Here is an 18,838-nt window from a genome sequence, read left to right as displayed (position 1 = left end):
CCCTGGAGAGCTCCATGGCATTATGTGCCTCTGCACCCCAAACCCTCTCTCCCCAGGCTCCACCCTCAAATCTCCAGGAATTTCGCAACTTTTCACTGCAATTCAGTGTCTTCTACCTTTGTAACCCTTTCTTTGGTATGATATATCAAGCTTCTGATAATTTTGTTGCCTTAGATGGTTCTTTGCCTACATTGACTGCTTTCTTACCTTAGACAATTTTTTGTTTACTTGCATTGTTTTACATTCTTCAGTCCTAGCCCCACTGCATTGTTTTGAATGAAGTTAATAATAATTTTGAAAATGAAAATTATTAACTTTTTGAAATGAATGTAACAATAATAATTCTTTGGGGAAGCTCTGTGTTTCACCTACTATGATGGTCTCACCGTATGTGTAATGAACAATTGTTACTTGATTCAAGTCTTTGGCCTTCTTAGCCAAGAGAGACAGAGAGGAAGCTATTTGTTCATTGCTTTGGGACAGCCTCCTTCTATTCCATATACCAACCTTATGTTTAGACTAGCCATCATGTAAATGACAGGATCTCACCACTGGTCAGTATAGTGGCTGTTCACATGGAGGCTTTGCAATCCAGTTTCTTTTCCATAGCAGTTCCATTCCCAGCTAGAGGAGAATGTAGCTAACAAAACTTCATCTATGAGCACGGTCATTGAAGCACTCTTTGTACTGCATATATGTATGAATAACCTAACCAAAACTTTGATTTTTCCTTTTCCTCTTTCTCCTCAGCAGTGATATGGGGCAGAAAATTTTCCAGAAGTATTTCTAATGCTGTATTTTTCCATGGAAAATTTTCCACCACATAGATATAGTCTGTTTATCAATGAGTATCAGGGCTGATGTTATGCAAATCAATCATATTTATTAGGAAAGAGATTGAAAATAAAATGGCCAATATTATAATGCCCCTGTATAGATCTGTGGTACAGCTTTATTGAGAGCCAGTTTGGTGCAGTGGTTAAGAGTGGCAGACTCTAATCTGGAGAACCGGGTTTGAGTCCCCACTCCTCTACTTGAAGCCAGCTGGGTGACCTTGGGTCAGTCACAGCTTCTAGGAGCTCTCTCAGCCCACCCACCTCACAGGGTGTTTTGTTGTGGGGATAATAATGGCATCCTTTGTAAACTGCTCTGAGTGGATGTTAAGTCATCCTGAAGGGCGGTATATAAATCGAATGTTATTACATTATTATTAATACTGGGTGCAATTTTGATTACCACATCTCAACCAAACCAAGATGATTAGGGGGTTGGAGCATGTTTCCTTTGAGGATAGTTTCAGGTAGGTAGCCATGTTGGTCTGCAATAGAATAGCAGGATTTTGATCCCAGTTTCATATAAGCTTTTGAGAGTCATCATAACTCTTGAACACCTGAAAATAGGTGCCACTGTACTCAAATCCTACTTTCCTATGAGAAAAGGCTGAACAGTCTGCTGAAGAGGTACATAATAGAGGTTTATAAAATTATTCACAGGGTAGAGAGAGTAGGCAGAGAGAATGTTTTCTCCCTTTCCCAAAATATTAAGACTCAGAGGTATCCAATGAAGCGGATGTGCAGTAGATTCAGGACAAACGAAAGGAAATACTGCTTTAATCTTTTGCACTGTTATTTTTATCTTGATGTCTCAGCTGTTGATCATATGGATTTGCCTTGTATAATTTGCCTTGGGTCTCAGTGGGAAAAGTGGTAAAAAGGATAAATAACATGAATATATAAATAAAATAATTAAAATTTGGAATTTGCTGTGGGGGGAATCTGGTGATGGCTACAGGAATAGACAGCTTTAAAAGAGGTTTTTTCTGGTAGAGGCTAGCCCAGCCTGCAGAATCTGTAAGCTTCATCCTAACACCTCATACAGTTAGACTGCTGAAAATACACAACTATGTTCAAGCTAGATCCTGTTTATTGTCAGCAGATGCATAGATATAGAAGGATCTTTGTGCAGGATTATTAACTGATACCTAATTGTCCTGTGCTGTAGCCAATCTGTTCATCATACTTCTATTACTCTCATTCAAGAGGATGTGTCATCTTTTTTTGAGATTCTGATGTGAAAAAAATATAGCAGATTTGCGTATTGTAATGTTATGTTTAATGATAATGAATACCAGTGATAGGCAGTCAGCGGCTTGACATGCCACTTGTGGCTCTTCTGAGCATGTTCACCAGTGTGGTATTTGCCACATGTTTCAGGTAACTGAGCAAGGCTCTTGCATGGCAGGGCTTGTGGCTGGTAGTTGGTTCCCACCTTGAAACAGCTGCCACCAGAAGAATGGGTATGCTGCAAGCCTCCCTAAGCTGCAGGCCTCATGCCAGGAATGGAAGTAAATGTGGCCCTCTTGATTGAGGGCAATTGTAAATATGGCTCTCTGCGAACTGCAGAGTTCCACTGGTGAGTACCATGATCACCTTACAGCATTTCAAAACAAAGCTCAAACTTTGTGATGTTCAGAATGTGAGTCAGATCAAAAATTGATGGGTTGGGAAAATTTGTTCTTTTGAGATTTGGGGTGATTAAATTAATTACACAATTGTAGTAATACATTAGCAGTTGCTTAGCATTTCCAGTGTTAAATGACAACTTACTATACAGGAGTTTTGCAAATCCCAGCATAGCAGCCTTTATGCAATAAAATTGTTTCACTACAAGTGTATGTTTTTAATAACTTCTAGGGAAACGAAGCTCAGGAAAAGGTGGCAACTCTGATCACGAAGGATGCTGGAATGAAGAAAATTGGGCATATTCCCCAGGTGGGACAAGTGGAAACAAGAAGCTTAAAAAACCTAAACCAAAGGAAGAAATGGTTTTAGGGTAAGTGAAATAGCACACGTGCTCTTATACATATGCAAGTCCATTTCAAGTTAGTTCTAAAGTTAATAGAAATAATGGTTGTTGTGGGTTTTCCGGGCTGTATTGCCGTGGTCTTGGCATTGTAGTTCCTGACGTTTCGCCAGCAGCTGTGGCTGGCATCTTCAGAGGTGTAAGCACCAAAAGACAGGGGCTCTGGAGAACCTACCTAGCCATATTTCTTCTTCCATCTATGTTAGATGGTACAGTTGGTGGATGTGCTAAATAGATGCCTGGAAGCAATAATGGGCAATTAGGAGCTTTTATTGACGGTTATTAGCATTTCCTTAAGAGACAGAATATTATGAGGGTCATACCTCAGCAATGTTTTACTTCAAGATAATGTATGTAAAGTACTTTAATTCTGAAAGCACTAAATAAATGCTGCCACTTATCATCATCATTACTATTCAGTAGAAAGTTTGATTCTGGGTTCAGTTCACAGTGCTGGTCTTGACCTTTAGAGCTATATATGATTTTGGCCCAAAGTGTCTGAAAGGCCATCACCTCCAGCTCCTTTATTAAACTGCCCATTATATGGAGTGACCCTTCACTGAGTACCCCTGCCTTCTGGTATGAAGTGGGTAGGTGCTGACTAAGATCTCATTGGAAGCACTACATTATGGAACTCTCTCCTTGAGATGACTTGGCACCTTCCCTCTTAGACACCAAGAGAAAGGTTTTGAATGCATTTTTGTTCCTTTTACCCAGATTGTGATCTTGTTGTATTGGCACTTGGATTGGTTCTGTTTCCTCATGCTGGTTTTCAAGATCTGAATTGCCCCCAGTGTTGATTCAAACCTCGGTCCCCCAGATCCTAGACTGAAACTCTAACCACTACACTACACCAGCTTTTGTGAGGTGACTCCTATTGTACAGTAACAAGTAGCCATGCCTGGATGAGTGATGCAAGTTGTATGGGATTAAGTTTTCCCGTGGCTACTGCTGGTCTCAAAAGCCAAACTAGCCCTGGAAAGGGCCCTGACCCTCCCCCTACCTTACTGACAGAAACCAAGGCTTGAATGCTGGCAATACTGTTGTGGTTGTATGGAAAGGCAGCAAAGAAATGTTTTGAATTAAATAGATAATTTCTAAAGGACCTCCTGTCATAAGAGCCAGTTACTTTGCAATATGTGAGTACTATGTGTGCACTAGGCTAAGGGTTGGAAAGAAACTAAAAGGATCAGTCTGAGCTTTAAGGGAATCGTTTTCCATGTGCATAACTCTACTTGCAAGTGAGTTGTATCCTGCAATTTTAGTTCAGGAGACTTGCCTACTTGTGTTAGGAGGACATAAAATTTGAGTTGTATTGACATTTGTAACCCGTTATGTTTTAAATCCATTTTAATCTATTCTGTGTTGAATTTCCCCACCTTCTGTTCTCTAGCTTAGCAAAGCTGGAAGAGGAATTTGAGAAAAAATTCAATAGCCTTCCTCAATACAGTCCAGTCTCATTTGACCGGAAAAGTGCATCTGTACCAAGAAAAAAGAAGAAGGTTGGTAACTGCTCAGCAGATCAGCCAAAATCTAACAAAGGTAAGAAACCCTCTTCAGGGTATTACTAATCCATAGAAGCTGCAGTGTTCAGTCTAAAGGTGCTGCAATCCTATTTCATTTAACATAAGCATATATAAGGCCAATTGCAGTATAGATTTTTCCCCCCTAGCTTGTCAGAATTTTCACACATTCAGCTAAATGCTTTTCCATTGGTGTGGGTGGGAATGAAGAGACAGCATGTTATATCTCTGAAAAGCAGAGTGTTTTTTAAGAGAAACTAGTTTTAACATTTTCATTGCAAAAGCTTCCAAAAAAAGCATTTTACTTTTATCATTATTGCTACTTATAAACTTCATTTTTTCCTCTTCTAGAATGAGGAAAGGTTGCTTTGGGGTCCATTGGGTAGCCCTTGATTGAGGGGAGGAGGTGTTCCTTTCATCCCTAAGATCTCATTCGTGGAACATAAACAGTAACAAACTACCTCATATGGCTGATAGAAAATTCACACAAGATGACACTTCAAAGAGCTTAGGAGCTAGGTGCGTCTTTAAAATACTGGGCCTAATCAAGGCCCGTTGAAAGCAAGGGACTGAGTTCATCACAATAACTTTTGCTGTATTATGTCTAGTCCAGAATGCATTTTTAAAAGCCCAACTGTGGAAATTTGCTTACCATTAGTGGGGCATAGTCTTGACTAGCTTGTTGCTAGATTGTGTCCAGCATTTCTCAAAAAATTATAAAAAGATTACTTACAGAATAAGAATCCAGCATAGACGCATGTGCACACAGTTGCAGATTTTGAGGTAGTTTGATCCACAGAAAGTGATAAAGAAACAGAAACAGGTTTCTGAATGTAGAACTTCTGTAGTACAAGAACAAAGAGAGGATGATACTCTGCATGTTCTGTGCAGCCACATTATGCTCATCTCCTGACAGATGATCAATGCTGTTTGCTTGGTAGTGCCAGGCACCTGCTAGCAAAGGAAGGGGGAGAAGGCAGTACTCATTCTAGGTCTCCTTCTTCCCCGCACTGACTGCTTAGCAGGTGGTCAGTGCTATCACTTTTGATCATCTGTAAAATAGGGAAAGGGGTGGGTAGCCACAGTAGACATGGAGCCAAAGAAAATGTATGTATTTACTGTTTTTATTTGTAAAAAAATGGAAACAGTAAATACATATATTTACTGTTATCTTTAAAATTCTTCTCTGAAGTCTGGGCCTAGCATTAACATGTCTGTATTCATGTCCTAAATTGGGGTAACAACCAAGCCAAAGACAACACAAAGCTACAACCATACCCCAAATTTGAGATTGATAGCTAACTTTTCTGACAATGATAGATCCTGTTTCAAAATGTAAGTAACAATGGAATAATTCTTTAGAAGAGCTCTGATAGTATCTTCATCTGTATCTAGTACCAAAAGAGTATTGCTCATATGGCTAGTGACACTTATGGCTTGTTCCATTTCAGCCATATTTTCAGAAGGAAAAAAAAGCCACAATGAGATAGCATGGAAGAATAAAAATTCTTTGTCTCTCCTAAATGCTCCAGAGTTGGCGATTATGCAAGAACCCTTGGTTGGCAGCCAGAAGAGAAAAGCGAGGAAAACCAAGATCACACATCTGGTCCGGACTGCAGATGGCAGAGTCTCACCAGCAGGAGGAGTTTTAGGTAAGGAGAGTGCAAATTGGGGGGGGGGGGGTTGTGGGCAGACCTAAAAAATTCAACAGGTCGTGTAAAACATTTAAAGAAGAGCTTGGTTTTATGTTAAGAAATTAGAACAAGGAGCTCAAGGAAGCAGAATATATAAGAAGCAACTAGGGCAAATGCATCTTACGATATATACAAATAATCTCATTATTGTAAAACTGATAAACTATATGTACCATTAGAAAATTTAAACTTTTGTAATATGATTAGAATTAATTTAGAAGTTATGATGTTGCATAAGTGCTAAGAGTATTTTTATACCAAGCGTTTTTAGTGTCACATGGTAATTGTTATTTTTTTAAATGTATTTTTATAAATATGTTTGTTTCTCTGCCAAAACAAGCTCTTATCATACCCTACAAACACCGTTAAAATAGCTAAAAAAATATCACACAATATACACTATTAAAAACTATGAGAATTATTTTTAAAAATATACCAATTAGGGCTGCAGTTACACCAAGGCAATTTTTATTCAGATCTTCCAGCACCTTTAATTATAGTTACAAGCAGCCATGGGAGCTCCCATATTGGATTAGGGCCATAGTGGTAGAAGATTTTTTTAAAACACTTCTTATTCTTACTGTTATTCCGGTCTGAATTCTGCCCTTCTCCTCAGCCTCAGCTGTTTCCCCAGTGAGGCAAATGCTACCCCCACAGAGGGGGGAGTCATTTAGATTTGGACACAGTGGGTGCAGAGTAGCGAGGAGAGTGGCCTGCAGCTGTTTTTAAATGGAAGTCAAGATCTTGGGAACTCTGTTCACAGGTTTCTTGCAGCTGAGGTTATTGTGCCAATCAAGGTCAGTTGTCATCAGAAGATCTCTGTAGATTAGAGGATAGGGGACAGTTATGAAGAAAACCTATCCTGTGTTCTAACTAGTCTCATTTCAGAGAAGGAAGAGGCACCATGCAAATCTTCTCCCCCGATCTGTCAAACCAAGGAGAAAAATAAGACTTCAATTGTTACATCTTTAAGAGTCTAAGTTGTTAAAAATGTACGTTTTTCTGTTATAGAAGAGAAACCAAAGGAACAACTGCAGGATGGTTTTCAGAAAACATCAAATACAGGGACAGACTGCAGTGAAGAACCCTTACAAAACACTGGATCAGAAGAAGGTCATAGTATTACACCAGACATGCCATCGGTATCTGCATTCTTTAGCCTAGCTGCTCTGGCAGAGGTAGCAGCAATGGAAAATGCACACAGGTTAGTGGGTGGGGGGGGGTTCTGTTTTGACTGAAAAGATCCCTTCATTGCAACATCTTTTTATTGTATCTGAGATAAACATCCAAACTAAACAGCAAATATATGAGCCAGCTAGGGATATTTCTGTAGATACATCTGGCACGACTTGATGAACCTTTGGCATTTTGTTTTTGGCAGAGCCAAGTTTAACTTGCCTAATAGTCTGTTTGAGTTTTTATAACACAGTGTCTCTCTTGAACACTGAGACAGTAGGATAAATTTGGTGGATATGTTCAGGAACCCTGTTCATGTTCAGGCCAAAGCCTGGGCCTTTTCAGCTGTTCCGAAGGGATCAGGAAACAGTGTAAAGCCTATTATAATGCAGTCCCCTTTGAATATTAAGATACAAAGAAATTTGGTATATATGCATACAGAATTCTGTGTTCAGGCACTAACTTGATGCCCACAGCCCTATTCTTGGAGAGTGCCATGCATTATCTGAAGCAGTGGTCTCAAACACTGTATTTTACTAGTCTGCATGTAAAATCTCAGTTTGTTGGCTGGGCCCAGCCAGGCTTTTCTTTTAACTAGGCTTTTGGGTTTATCTGCTTATATTTTTATAATATGTTAAACTCCTGAATATTAAGCAATTAGAATGAGATGAAATCTATTATATTAGATTTTTAGTCTGCTTTCCCCACAGGGAGGCTCAGGACAGAGTACAACATTCCAGTTTACATGAATACACTTTAAAACAGATAAAACATTACAGTAAAATTAAAACAACTATATACAATAAAACTTCTCCTCAAGATGGCAACGGTAAAATACTGCATTTCAGGCATGGCCCATATATATATAGGGTGCGGGACAGATCTTTTCAGTATGGCTGGCGGGGGCACAACCTAGCCTCCACCATGTGCCTGGCAGAACATCTCTGTCTTACAGGCACAGTGGAAAGATAATAAATCCTGCCGGGCCCTGGTTTCATCAGACAGAGAGTTCCACGAGGCCGGTGCCAGGACTGGAGATTGGGACTCTTGCAATCACTCGTGCAGCTGCATTTTGAACCAGCTGTAGCCTCCGGATCAGGCCCAGGGGAAGCCCTGCGTAGAGCAAGTTGCAGTAGTCTAATCTAGAGGTGACCGCTGCTTGGATCACTGCCGTTAGGTCATGGTCGACAGGTAGGGGACAACCTGCCAGGCTTGTCTTAAATAGAAAAATGAAGACCAGGCAACCGTTGTAACCTGTACCTCCATGGTTAGGGAGGCATCCAGGATCACCCCCAGGCTCCTAAGTCTCGAAACCAGCGCAAGCGGTGCTCATCAAGAGCGAGGAGCCAGAGTCCCGTGCCCATGGACCCCCAACCCACATGCAAGAACTTCATCTTTGTGGGATTTAGTTTCAACCGACTCTGCTTCAACCACCCAGTCACATCTTCGAAGGCACACTCCAAGACATCTCGGGCAGTCGGGCCAGCTATCCATCATCTGATATAATTGGATGTCATCAGCATATTGATGACATCCAAGTCTGAAACTCCACACCAACTGGGTGAGGGGGCGCGTATAAACATTAAACAATAATGGGGAGAGTATTGATCCCTGTATTTAAGAAAGACAAAAATGATACATGCAAACTACAACTTTGTTGTCATCCTTCTGTGCAGTACCACATTGGGCCTGCGCACACTCAGGCCAGCCGCTGAGAGATTTTTCTAGCTTAAAATCTGTTGGGGGGGGGCGCTCATCCCCACTCCACACGTGCAGTAGCGTTCCTGCCAAAACACAATTGCTAGGGTGAGCGCCCCCAGATTCATCTTCGTTCTTCTGTGCCTCCACACATGGGGTACTGCGCACGCGCAGGCCAGCCGCCGGAAGATTTTTTTACCGCTTTCCCAGCTCCGAAGGGGCCGTTTGCCGCGCGCCTCAGCGACCGTTTCCCGCCCAAACAGTCACATGCTCCTCCAGCGGCTAACGGCCCCTTCCCTCAGTTCTCTTCTTGCCGCCGCTTGAGGAGAACGTTCCGTTAGTAGCTCCGTGCTTCTTGTGTCTTTGGATTGCCTTTTTTCGTGCTTGACTTGGATTCTGGACTCGACCTTTCTTCTGCTTCGTGATTTGGACTGACTGATTTGGTGTGTATTGATCCGGACTGTATTTGACTTCGTTTTGGCTTGCCCCTCGGAATGGCTTCTACGGCCCTGTTTAAACACTGTGCCCAGTGCCGTGCTAAAATGGCCCAAACGGATGGGCATAGCCTTTGCCTGCTTTGCCTGGGGGAGGAACATGTAGTCCCCACTTGCAAGATTTGCCAGGGATTCACACACAAGGCCAGGCAAGAACGGTCCGCCCGCCTCAAGGCTTCGCTGTGGTAGCGGGTCTTGGACGCCCCTGGGCCCTCCGAGGCGGAGAAGCCAAGAGCCGCGGAGAAGGCTGGCCGCGCCCCGACCCATGCCGGGGGGCGGTCTCGGGCGGGCTCTGTGGCCTCTTCCAAGTCAGTGGCTGCATCCCGCCCGGCGAGCAAGTCGGCGTCGAGGGCAAGCTCGGTGGCGAGGTCGTTGAAGTCGCCACATAAGTCGGCATCGGTGAGGTCGGAACCGGGGAGGTCGGCTCCGAGACCGGATCCGAGCGGATCGGATCCGATAAGGTCAGCCCCGGCGTCGATCGAGGGGCCTGCGGCAGCACCGGGACCGGAGGCTGCGCGGAAGGCGTCGACCAAGAGGGCATCGGTTCCGAGAGCTTCCTCCGAGCCGGTTGTGAAGAAGAAGAAGACCAGGCATCGCTCTCGGTCCCCTCGGCGCCGTTCTGCAGAGGAAGTGGTCCTGGTGTCCCCGCCTACACCATCACCTCACCTGGACTCCCCTGACCGTCCTCTCCTTGAGGAAGTGGTGCTGGAACCGGGGGCCTATGTAGTCTTGTCGAGCGGACGGCATTTGCCAACACCGGAATCGAGCCCAGCTCCGCGTCGTCGGATCCGAGCGGTGACTAGGGATCCGTCGCCTGCACACTCTGCCCGTAGCCAACGGTGTTGGTCCGAGGGGAGTGTCGGATCCGAGCGGATAGGATCCGAGCAGTCCGTGGCTGCGCGTCACCAACAGGCTTCAGGTCTACCAGAGGCCTATCGGTGCCAGTGGAAAGGGGCTCCACCTGGCTTCAGGTCATCGGATCCGGGGCCGTCGTCATCTGGCCATCGTGAGTGGTTGCCTCCACCCTTCCCAGAAGGGGAAATGTCAGCACCAGCATCTGATGAGGATGACGAGGATGCAGGGTCCGGCTACCGTTCTGAGTCGTTCTCCGAGCCATCCCCAGACGACAATGTTGGCCCTTCCACCAGCTCTCCCTTTGAGGACCTGCGGATTTATGCAGACCAAATGGCCCGCATGTCCAAGGCCTTGGAGATTGACGTGTCTTCTGTGGTCCCGAAGACTAAGGACAAGTTGCTGTGCAGAATCTATGGGGAGAACCCAGCTACAGTAGGTTTTCCTATGTTGGAGGGCTTGGAGGAGATCATCGACAAGGTCTGGAAGTCTCCATCGGACCTGCCTGCCACGTCCAAACGCATCGAACAGATGTATAAGATTAAACAGGGGACATGGCAGTCTCTCATTAAGCACCCTCCACCGTCATCCCTGATAGCCGAGGAGATTCAGCATAAGAGGTCGGGGTCCTCCTCCGTCCCACCGGATAAGGAGGGAAAGAAGATGGACGCACTGGGTAGACGTCAGTACTCGGTTGCAGCGTTAGCCCTCCGAATAGCCAACTATCAAACGATTATGGCGGGCTATCAGCTCTACCTCTGGGAGAAGCTGGCACACTATGTCGCTGACCTCCCTGCTGACAAGAAGTCAGTGGTGTCATTGCTGCAGACGGAGGCAGTACGATTGTCAAAACAACAGATGAATGCCGGGAGTCATGCGGCTGACACGGCTGCTCGGGGTATGGCGTCAGCGGTGCTTCTGAGGAGGCACTCGTGGTTGCGGTCGACTGCCCTCCCGCAGGAGGTGAAGGCCAAGATTGAACGTCTGCCCTTCGAGGGTGACTCCCTCTTCTCTACCACCACTGACGAGGCGGTTAAAAAGAAGAAGGAGGACCGGCAGACGGCACGCTCCCTGGGGGTCACTCCGGCGGACAGGTCCGCGTTCAAGCCTCGGTACTCTTCGAGGTATAATCCCTACCAGTACCGCAGCAGATATCAACCCCGTCCGTACTATCAGCAGTACCCTACCTCGCAGCGCCAGTATACCCCAGCGCAACACCAGGGCAGGAGGCGTAGGCCATTCAAGCCCCGCTCGTCTCAACCTCCGCCCCAGCAAAAAGATCCGCAAGGGGCTGGAAGGCAGTTCTGAAGACCCGGCCCTGCGGCAGCCCTGAACTTTTCGGACAGACTCAGTCCTTTTTTGTCTGAATGGGAGTCAATAACATCTGACTCATGGGTCTTAACGATTGTTGATAAGGGGTACGGGCTGGAATTCACTGAACTGCCGATGTGTACTTCACCGCTGAGTGCGGTGAATAATACCTTGGTTGAGCTGGAGGATGAAATTAGGACCCTCTTGGCTAAGGGTGCTGTGGAAGAGGTGCCCTTTGTGGAGTCTGAGAAGGGTTTCTTTTCCCGGTTCTTCCTAGTCCCTAAGAAGGATGGGGGTCTACGTCCGATTTTGGATCTTAGGGGCCTAAATGCCTTTCTAAAGGTCACCAAGTTTAAGATGATCACACTGCCTGCTGTAATTGCCCTTTTGAAGAGGGGGGATTGGTTCGCTGTCCTGGATTTAAAGGACGCGTATTTCCACGTGGGGATCTTGGAGGAGCACAGGAGATTTCTGTGCTTCGTTTACAAGCAGCGGGTATTCCGTTACAAGGTTCTCCCCTTCGGCCTTTCCACAGCCCCACGTGTGTTTACTAAGTGCGTGGCTCCTGTGGTTTCCTTTCTTCGAGAGCAGGGCTGTACCATCTACCCCTATCTCGATGATTGGCTTATAACAGCGGGCTCGGAGGTTAAGCTGCTGCAAGATGTGGCATTGGTGCTAGACACTTGCGAACGCTTAGGCCTCCTGGTTAACTTTGAAAAATCTAAGCTGACACCTAGCCGTGTTGTGCCTTATATTGGGGCAGTGTTCGACTCATTGGAGGCCAAGGCTTTGTTGCCTCCAGAGCGGGCACGTTCCTTGAAGGGCCTGGTGTCCTTGTTTAAACGAAATTGTTTTCAGCCAGTGCGCATGATTCAATGCTTGCTAGGGCATATGGCTGCTGCCACCCCGGTGGTCCCTTTTGCGAGGCTGCGGATGCGCCCGCTCCAGAATTGGTTTGTGAGGAGATACAATGCTTTACAGCATCCTCCGACTGCTAAATTCTCTGTCCCCAGAGCCGTTATATCCTCTCTTGACTGGTGGTTGTCGGATATTAATTTGTTTAAAGGGACCCCATTTGGTTTCCATCATCCCGAGTTCTCCGTGACCACGGACGCCTCTCTGCAAGGGTGGGGGGCTTTCTGTGGGGAGCTATGTGTTCAGGATGTGTGGTCTGAGAGAGAAAGGGGTCTCCATATTAATGTGCTTGAACTGAGGGCTGTTCGTTTTGCACTTATGTCATTCACAGCAATCTTGCAGAACCATCAGGTGCTGGTGCAGACGGACAACACTACCGCTATGTATTACCTGAACCAACAGGGTGGCACGGTGTCCATGATCCTCTGCAGGGAGGCCACGCTCATTTGGGAATGGGCAATCAGGAATGGGGTGACGCTTCGCGCCATTCATGTAGCTGGGTCGGACAATGTGCAGGCGGACACTCTCAGCAGGGTGCACATGCTGAATCACGAGTGGGGGCTCAACGCAAAGTACGTTGGGCCGATCTTTCGGAAATGGGGTCGCCCGAGCATAGACGTGTTTGCGACATCGGCGAACACCAAGGCCGAGATCTTTTGTTCTCGGGCAGGAAGCGATCCCCTCTCTATTGGGGATGCCTTCCAATTTACTTGGGCCCGGGGACTACATTACATGTTTCCGCCTTTCCCTCTCATACCCAGAGTGCTGTGCAAGGTGGAAAGGGACAACACGGACTGCATCTTGGTGGCTCCGTTCTGGCCGCGGCAGCTCTGGTTCCCGAAGCTGCTGGAGATGTCCGGCCGAGCTTACGTGGCCCTTCCGCCCCGGAGGGATCTCCTCCTACACGGGAAGCTCTTCCACCACGAGCCCGGGAAGCTACACCTGACCGCTTGGCGGATTCGGCCCCGTCCCTAGGTTTCTCTGGGCCAGTCGAGAGGGTCCTATTGAACGCTAGGAAGCCCTCTACACGGCGTGCCTACAAGTCAAAGTGGAGTAGGTTTGAGGCTTGGGCCGCCTCTAGGAAGGTGGCGCCTCTGGACAGCCCCTTGGGGATGGTCTTGGATTATCTTTGCGAGCTGAAGGACCAGGGCCTTAGTGTGGCGTCTCTGAAAGTGCACCTTGCGGTCATCTCTGCGTTCCATGATCGGGTGGATGGCTGCACGGTTTTCTCTCACCATAGGTCCCGCCAGTTTTTGAAGGGGATGCTTAATCTTTACCCGCCTGTGTCACCCCCTGTGCCCCAGTGGTCTCTCTCCCTGGTCCTGGCTAGGTTGATGTTGCCCCCTTTTGAGCCTTTGGCTACGTGCCCTCTGGACTTGCTCTCCTACAAGGTGGCATTCCTCGTGGCGATCACTTCTGCCAGGCGGGTCAGCGAACTGGCTGCTCTTAGGGCAGACCCCCCGTTCCTTCGCTTTCATGCGAATAAGGTGGTCTTGCGACCGTGTCTTTCGTTCCTGCCCAAGGTGGTGTCAACCTTCCACCTTTCACAAGAGATTTCTCTGCCTGTATTTTTCCCTGAAGCTTCTACTAAAGGGGAAAAAGCCCTCCACAGTTTGGATCTGCGGAGGGCTTTGGCTTTTTATTTGGAGAGGACAAGGGTGTTCAGGAACAGTCCCTACCTTTTTGTGTGTTTCGGGGCGAAGGACAAGGGCCGCAGGGCGTCTGCACAGACGGTGTCCCGTTGGATTGTGACAGCCATTGTGAAGGCCTACGCCACGGCTAAGGTGGACTGTCCTTTGGGTGTCAGGGCTCACTCCACACGGTCCCAGGCGGCATCTTCGGCACTGCTCAGGGGTATACCTTTAGCTAATATTTGCAGGGCTGCAACTTGGTCGTCCGCTGATACCTTTGTACGGCATTACGCTGTTGATGTAAATGCCAATGAGGATGTGGCTGTTGCTAGGGCCGTCCTCCATTCCTTGTTTCCCTAGGAGCATGCTGATTAATATGCTCCAATGGGGGAGGTGGAGGCGCTGTATATAGTGTATTTATATATAATTATACTTGTTGGATGTTGTGGGGTTGGTATGTTTTTTCCACATGTGTATATGTGTATATATGTTGTTCTTGTTTCCTGTTGTATAATAAAATTGAGTTGGATTTCACCCCACCTTCCTTATTGTTTGAAGCTTGGTACTCTCCCATGTGTGGAGGCACAGAAGAACGAAGATGAAGACAGGGTTAACATACCTGTAACTTATGTTCATCGAGTTCTTCTGTGCCGACACACAACCCTCCCTCCTGCCCCGCTGTGAACTCCAACGCAGATTGCTGTGCTTTTGGGCTATGGCTCTAGTCTTTAGTCGGGGTTATGGCTCTGTGTATTGGATGAGCGGCGGCAAGGGAGAACTGAGGGAAGGGGCCGTTGGCCGCTGGAGGAGCATGTGACCGTTTGGGCGGGAAACGGTCGCTGAGGCGCGCGGCAAACGGCCCCTTCGGAGCTGGGAAAGCAGTAAAAAAATCTTCCGGCGGCTGGCCTGCGCGTGCGCAGTACCCCATGTGTGTCGGCACAGAAGAACTCGATGAACATAAGTTACAGGTATGTTAACCCTGTCTTCCCTCAGTTCTTTTGCCGCCTTTGAGAGAGGTTCGTTCTAGCGTTCATTACTTGTTTCTTCAACAAAATGTCTGTCTTCATTATTCAAAAAAATGTTGAAAGTGTGGGACCAAGATGACCCAAACAGATAATCACAATCTCTGTCTGTTATGTTTGGGAGGGGTCACAACGTCCCAACCTGTAGGTTTTGTCAAAGCTTCACTCTCAAGGCCAGGAGTGATAGGGCTTCTCGTTTAAAAGCTGCCTTGTGGGAGAAAGCATTATTAAACCCTGAGAAACCTGCAAAGCAAAAATCTGCTGCGGCAGGGCAGTCTCCTCACTTGGGTTTGAACATGGCCGGTCCATCACAGCGACCTTTGGAACCAACGAAACATCATCCGTAGGTTCTGAGTAAATCCCCAACTGGGATCCGAGGGAAGCTGATCAGGCTGCTTCAGAATCCCCTCCCAAAAAGACCAAAGCTAAGACCAAGCATAAGAAGCACTTGGTCTCGACATCCCAGAGTGAGAAGGGTAAATCTTCTCTACCTCCTGCGATTCCAGATGAGGCGGTTATAGAGCTACTCCATACTCCATCTCCACCTCGCACCCCTTCTATGAAGGGGATGACAAGTTTCCTCAGATACAATATTTGATGGATTTGATTCTACCCTACGATCAACCTATGACTTCAGATCAGTCTTTGCCTCAACTTTCAGAACCGGTCCAGCACCATTCCGTGTCAGCGCAATGGCCATGGCAACAAGCTGCCATGGAACCGCCCCAGCAGCATTCCGTAGCTATGCAATGGCCACAGCAACCCCCGGTGGATCCGATTCAGCACCGTTCAGTGTCAACACACTGGCCTCAACACACTACAGCTTTCCCTCAGACTCTCCCTCCTTGGAAGTCAGTTCTGGGAGTGGGCAATATTACCAACTAGCAGGACTTTGTCAGTTGGTTTCAGTCTGCACCTGTTTTTCCTCCACATCAGCCATCAACTTCGGTTCTTGCCACGCCTTCTCGCATGTGGCCTCCGTTACCATTGGTTCAGATAAAATCTACCAATCCGGCATTAGCAGCTCCGGTGCCTTCTGTTCCACTATCAAACCCATCAAACATTACCATAATTTTCTGGTTCCAACGAAGAAGACATTGCTTCCATGTCGGATGTTAGCTTCTGAGGTTTCTCCTGATGAGGCCGTGGGAGACACTGGTTCATCATCCTCTTTTTGGAACAGACAGTTCTAATGGTGACCGCTTTGGAGCTCAACATTTCCAAACCCAAGAGCAAGGCGCTGCAAGCACTGTATTCTAGGTCTCCTGCTTCAGTGGCTTTCCCTCCTGCGGAGGATTTACTTGACATGGCACAAGCGATCTGGCAGTCTCCGTCATTGGCACCGGCTACTTCTAATAAAATAGAGAAGTACTACAAGCTTGAATAACAAGACTGCCCATACTTTTTTAATCATCCAAGATCATATTCCCTTGTAGCAGAAGAGATTCAAGCGTGCCATCAGCACAGTTTCCTCTCAGCCCCAGTGGATCGAGAAGGCAGGAAACTGGATGTAATAGGGCGGAAGACCTCCACATCTGTGAACTTCAGGATTGCACACTATCAGACCATTATGCGGTCCTACAACCTCTTTCTGTGTACCTTCAAGATCTTCCCACAGAAAGGCATTCCTTAGTGACAGCATTGCAAAGTGAGGCCAAGCAGCAGATGACAGCCGGCAAGGATGCCACTGACTGTTCTGCCTGTTTCATGACGTCTGTTATCATTATGAGGCGCCACACATGGCTCCAGTGTACTGTGCTCCCTCTAGATAGAAGAGCTAAGATTGAGGACTTTCCATTCGAAGGGGTCTCTTCTTTTTTCAGAAAAGCTGTACTTCAGTCACGGTTTGGCTGATCACTCACACCCTCTTCCATTGGTGAGTAGCTCACTATACTCCCAGTGTGGGACTGCATAGAAGGACAACGACAAAAAACCGTGTTGCGCTTACCTGTAACTGTTGTTCATCGAGTGTCTTCTGTGCAGGTACACATTCCCTCCCTCCTGCCCCGCTGTGAGCGTTATTTAATTTCTATTACTTCTCCAGCGGCTGAGGAGAACTGAGGGAATCTGGGGGTGCTCACCCTACCAACTTCGTTTTAGCGGGAACGCTACTGCGCATGTGCAATGGGTTAAGGGGGTGCTTGTACCTACTGCACATGTGCAGTGGGTACAAGCGCCCCCCCCCCCAACAGATTTTAACCTAGAAAAACCTCTCCACTGCTGGCCTGTGTGTCCCAATGTGTACCTGCACAAAAGACACTCAATGAACAACAGTTACAAGTATGTGCAACACTGTTTATATGGTCTCAAAATGGAAGTTGACATAAGCATGGCCCTTTTCCAATCTAAACCATAGCTTGTCCTTCACAACGATTTTCAAGGAGACCTGGAAACACACTGAAGTGCAATTCTTGAAGTCTGAAACAAGTTGATACGCAGGACTCCCTTTCCAGCTCTGCATCTGTCTTTCTCACACACATATTTTCTAGATTAAAGGTAAAAAATGGAACATAATGTGAGGCCTCTTGAACACTCTGCCTTTTTCATTTGTTTAGTGTCTTTGGGAGTATAAAAATGAGGTCTGTTCTACCAGCCTCAGTTTCCTTTTCAACTCTTTACAGCGCTGTGATTGAGGGTAAATTTCCAAATATCATATAGTTGTGATCATCCAGGCTATGCTAGCAAAGAGCAAATGTTTGTACTTTTTAGGGCTTTCAACAGCTTTGAGAAAGTACAGGCTCCACAAAGTAGATGTCTATATATAGCCTACTATCCATTGCCAAAGCAGCTTACTTGGAATCTAGCTTACTGTTCTGGCTAGCATTCCCTTGCAGTGGGTTCTCTCAAATCCATCAGTTATCTTTTTCAGTTATTATTTGCTCATACCACACCTGCTCACGTCAGAGCTGGAATCTTCAAAATCAGTGCATGTAGTTGGCAAGCTTGAGAGATACCCATCTGTATATAGGGGGAAGGAGTGCTAGAAATATGCAGGGGAAAGACTTTAGAAATAGGGAGAGAACATGCCACCAAGGAGAGTAGAGGTGTTTCAGTACTGAGGTTGGAAATTTGTTTTGCACACTGTTGCAGCCAGTATTTCTTAGCCTTTCTAGGCCTCAGGAGATTTCCAAATTGACCTTTTACTTTTGACAGACTTACTTCAACCTTCACTGTTCTATAGCCTAGTGAACTTTGTCCACATTTCTGAAGAACAACTTTTGAGGACAACATGTCTGTTAATGAGAGACAGCCTTGTTCTGCTGTGTTTTGCTGTTCCATTGCAAAATGTAAACTGGAATGTTTTGAGAACATTTACTGATTCCTGATTTCAGAAGGATGAACTAGAGTTATGTGAGGCAGAGAGCCTGAAACGATGCATAAGAGACTGCTCTGACTTAACCATGCTTGTTCATGCTGTTACATAGCCTGCTATTTTAGATTATTTTATTTTTATAATAAATATTATGCAAAGGATGCATTGGTTCTATCCCTCTTTTAATTTCTGTATGGAGTCATAATTCTTGCTGAGAATTCTCCCCCCTTTTTGGTGGGCATAAGGCTGGCCATCTTGGGTAACTGGGTGGTGCTACAACATAGTCACCCAGTGGCCAGGTCTCCTCAAAAGGGACATCTGTGAGAACAGCTCCTCCAGAAGAAAGG

At 46.4% G+C, this 18,838-nt stretch overlaps 1 protein-coding gene across 2 annotated transcripts in view; it reads left to right on the top strand.

Moving 5' to 3' along the window:
- The window catches only part of BBX (BBX high mobility group box domain containing), a 205,500-nt gene that overhangs the window by 179,763 nt on the left and 6,899 nt on the right, over positions 1–18,838 (top strand). For both annotated transcript variants that reach the window (XM_054973817.1, XM_054973816.1), the window contains 4 exons: positions 2,694–2,832; positions 4,256–4,404; positions 5,918–6,037; positions 7,091–7,283. In XM_054973817.1, the coding sequence (XP_054829792.1) occupies positions 2,694–2,832; positions 4,256–4,404; positions 5,918–6,037; positions 7,091–7,283 (601 nt within the window). The remainder of the gene's footprint in view (positions 1–2,693; positions 2,833–4,255; positions 4,405–5,917; positions 6,038–7,090; positions 7,284–18,838) is intronic.

The sequence above is a fragment of the Eublepharis macularius genome, chromosome 3, assembly GCF_028583425.1.
Source record: "Eublepharis macularius isolate TG4126 chromosome 3, MPM_Emac_v1.0, whole genome shotgun sequence".
Taxonomy (NCBI): domain Eukaryota; kingdom Metazoa; phylum Chordata; class Lepidosauria; order Squamata; family Eublepharidae; genus Eublepharis; species Eublepharis macularius.
The sequence above is the reverse complement of the archived record's forward strand: the minus strand, read 5'-3'. Positions and strand labels throughout refer to the sequence as shown.